This window comes from Atta colombica, unplaced genomic scaffold (assembly GCF_001594045.1).
Source record: "Atta colombica isolate Treedump-2 unplaced genomic scaffold, Acol1.0 scaffold187, whole genome shotgun sequence".
Classification (NCBI taxonomy): Eukaryota; Metazoa; Arthropoda; class Insecta; order Hymenoptera; family Formicidae; genus Atta; species Atta colombica.
The window spans coordinates 1,339,224-1,342,120 of NW_017259279.1; the positions used below are offsets into that span (position 1 = coordinate 1,339,224).

The following is a 2,897-nucleotide window of genomic DNA, read 5'->3' on the forward strand; positions in this document are numbered from 1 at the left end:
AATTATATATAAAATATATTCATTTATATAATATTTTTTTCCGGGTAAAGAAAATCTGAATTCTATTTGAATTAAATAAAAACGACTCGTTGAAATTTAAGGTACAGTATTCTAATAAAGAACTCGTTAGAAAACAAATAAAAACAGATTTAGTGTCGGCTTTTCCATTAGTTATTTTCCATTTATCATCAGCGATTATTTTTAACCAATGACATACGTCACATATTGCGACCTTAAAATATTATCATTCGAAATAACCGACTTGTAACAAACGCGCGATAAGAAAACGCGCGTGATAATAATGAAATGAACTTTTTTTCTCTTTCTAATACTATTCTTACCTAACGCGATCACAGCCGGTACTAGAATCAGCAGATATCTGAAATTAATACCGTACACTTCTTCCTGCGGGATCGCACTGTTGAATAGCTCGGCCCATAAGTAAGCAACCGCAGCTTGCGCCGCAAATCGCACTGCGGAAAACGGCGGCTGTAAAAAAAAATAATAATAAATTCGATTTCGTCATCATTAGTTTACAAAGCGTCAGCGCGGATTTGCATTTATTTTGCCAACTTCCACTTACATCCTTAATTACTGTACGTGTCAGCAAGTAAATTGCGGTTCAATATTTGTATGATTATTGTATTATGTACGTGATTATCGTATAATGTGCAACGTCATCAATTCTTCGAATAACAGCGATGCAGAACAAGTTAATGGCATCAATCGTAGTGTAAGGTTGATGTTAAGAAATATATTTCAAGACTAGCGACGTCATTGGCTAATGCTAGTCTGTGAATTCTAAACGCCGAATATTTATTTACCTTTCGATTAGCTCTGACTTTTCGTTTAAAATCCTCGATGAACCTTGCGTCGTTATTCGCATCGGCCACGTATGCAGGTATCCTATAAATGTCCCTGAGAAAACCGCAACCTATATAACCGCCGAATGTACTGATGTACACGAATGCCTGATCGTCTCTGCCGAGGTACACATGATGTGCTCCAAAGAGTCCACCGAACAACCAAAAAAAATAAGCCCAAAACTTAGTTTTAACACTTTTATACCCCGGATCATGCATATACAATCCATTTTCTTTCGCTTTTTCCATGTTATCTTCTAAAGCAACAGGTCACAAAATACCCATTTTGAATCACTATCGATTAATCGCGTGGACAATTACTTGTCCTGGTCGGAAATTTTACGAAATTCTACGCAAAGAATTACATGTCCTACTGTGTCGTCGTCATTTACACATCTTCACAGGCAAAATAAAAGTTTACATGCAAATAACTTTTTACTGTTTTTGGACTCAGGTACACTCGGTGGTATATCGTGAAATGACGGTCGTGGTTCCACTGCACCGGTTTCTGGTTCAACGCTCCGCCAGGTATAACGGTATCAGTTCAGGGACGTAGCAAGCAGAAATATATATATTCCTAATAAGGAAATAATCCATCAATTGCTGGAAGGAAAACATAAAAGCAAATTGAGTAAACATTTATTAATTTATAAAACTTACAATTGCATTCTTAGTAACAGCAGTTACATCATTTAATTACGATATATTTTGTACCATATATTTTGTACGATATATTTTGTATTATGTTTTAATAAATAATCTTTTTAAATTGTTCAAAATGTTGAGCTCGTTGATCATCAATAATCAATTGTATTATATTTTATACAATAAATAATGAAACAAAATTCTTGTATAATATTACAGAAACAACGCTTAATTTTATTGCAGAAATAACACATTGGCAACTTGAGCTATTTAAAAAGGATGTACAAGATAACAAATAAAAAAATCATTTTTTAAATAATTAAATTTTATTTTATCGGAAAATTTAATTATCAAAAAATGTATTTATAGATGTATATATTTCTAGAATTTTGATTCGATTGGAAAAAAAATAATGAACTTATCAACATTCTTAAAAGTGCGTCAGATTACTTGAACGTATCACTCAACAGATGAAATTACTAAGAAATATCAAAATCTATTCGACGCAGGTCAAAATATCAATATTCTATTATATATCAATATTCTATTCAAATTTTTCAAACCTTAAAACATTTTATATTTAAACTTAAAGTTCTAATTATTATAGAACTGTGAAAAATCATAATCAAAGTCAGTTGCAATATTTTTTGTTAATTGCATGTTGCACGTCGTAAATGTAATATCACAATGTAAAAATTATTTCCTTTTCTTATAATTATATAAGATATAAGTAGATATAAAAAATCAAAACAATAAAAGAGTAGATCACAAATACAAAGACGATATCGTTTAATAATTATTCTGAAAATCGAACAGGAAAATAAAAGTGTAAGGAATTAATGTTCTAATTTACCAAACACTTGATACGTGTACTAAATAATAACATTCTATTAAATTATCTTAATTTCGACAATACATTTAAAGAATAGTGTACTAAGCTGGTACATTATGTATCTAGATAATTAATTAAATAGCCATATTGTGTATATGTTTATATGCCGAAATTAAAAAATTAAAATAATTTTATAAAAAGTTACTGGTTAATACGCATATTAAATGCTCGATGTAAACAAGGTTAATGTAACTGAGGAAGTTGCTCTGTCTGCAGACGACATTATATATGTAAATTATATATGACATTATATATGTATATTGTGTTTATTAAAATAATATGCTTTTATGTCAGTAAAATTTCATGAATGAATTTATTCGATTTAAATATATCTATTTCAATACAGTTTTAACATAATGATGAATCAAGACATTGCTCTGTAATTATTTATTTTGTAAAACACATAAAGTGAGCTAGGATAAAAATTTTCGGAGAACGATTCTTAAGCAAGTATTCATTGTCTTATTATAAAATATTGTCATATATATATATATATA

The 2,897-nt window shown here is 29.6% G+C and overlaps 1 protein-coding gene across 1 annotated transcript in view; it reads right to left on the minus strand.

Annotated features, from left to right (window-relative positions):
* Positions 1 to 1,417, minus strand: part of LOC108686600 (dnaJ homolog subfamily C member 22) — a 5,135-nt gene extending 3,718 nt beyond the window's left edge. Inside the window, exons 1-2 of the mRNA XM_018191998.1 lie at positions 825 to 1,417; positions 342 to 489 (exon numbers count right to left, since the gene is read on the minus strand). Coding sequence (XP_018047487.1) covers positions 342 to 489; positions 825 to 1,112 — 436 coding nt within the window. The 5' untranslated portion in view covers positions 1,113 to 1,417. The remainder of the gene's footprint in view (positions 1 to 341; positions 490 to 824) is intronic.
* Between the last annotated feature and the right edge of the window lie 1,480 nt (positions 1,418 to 2,897).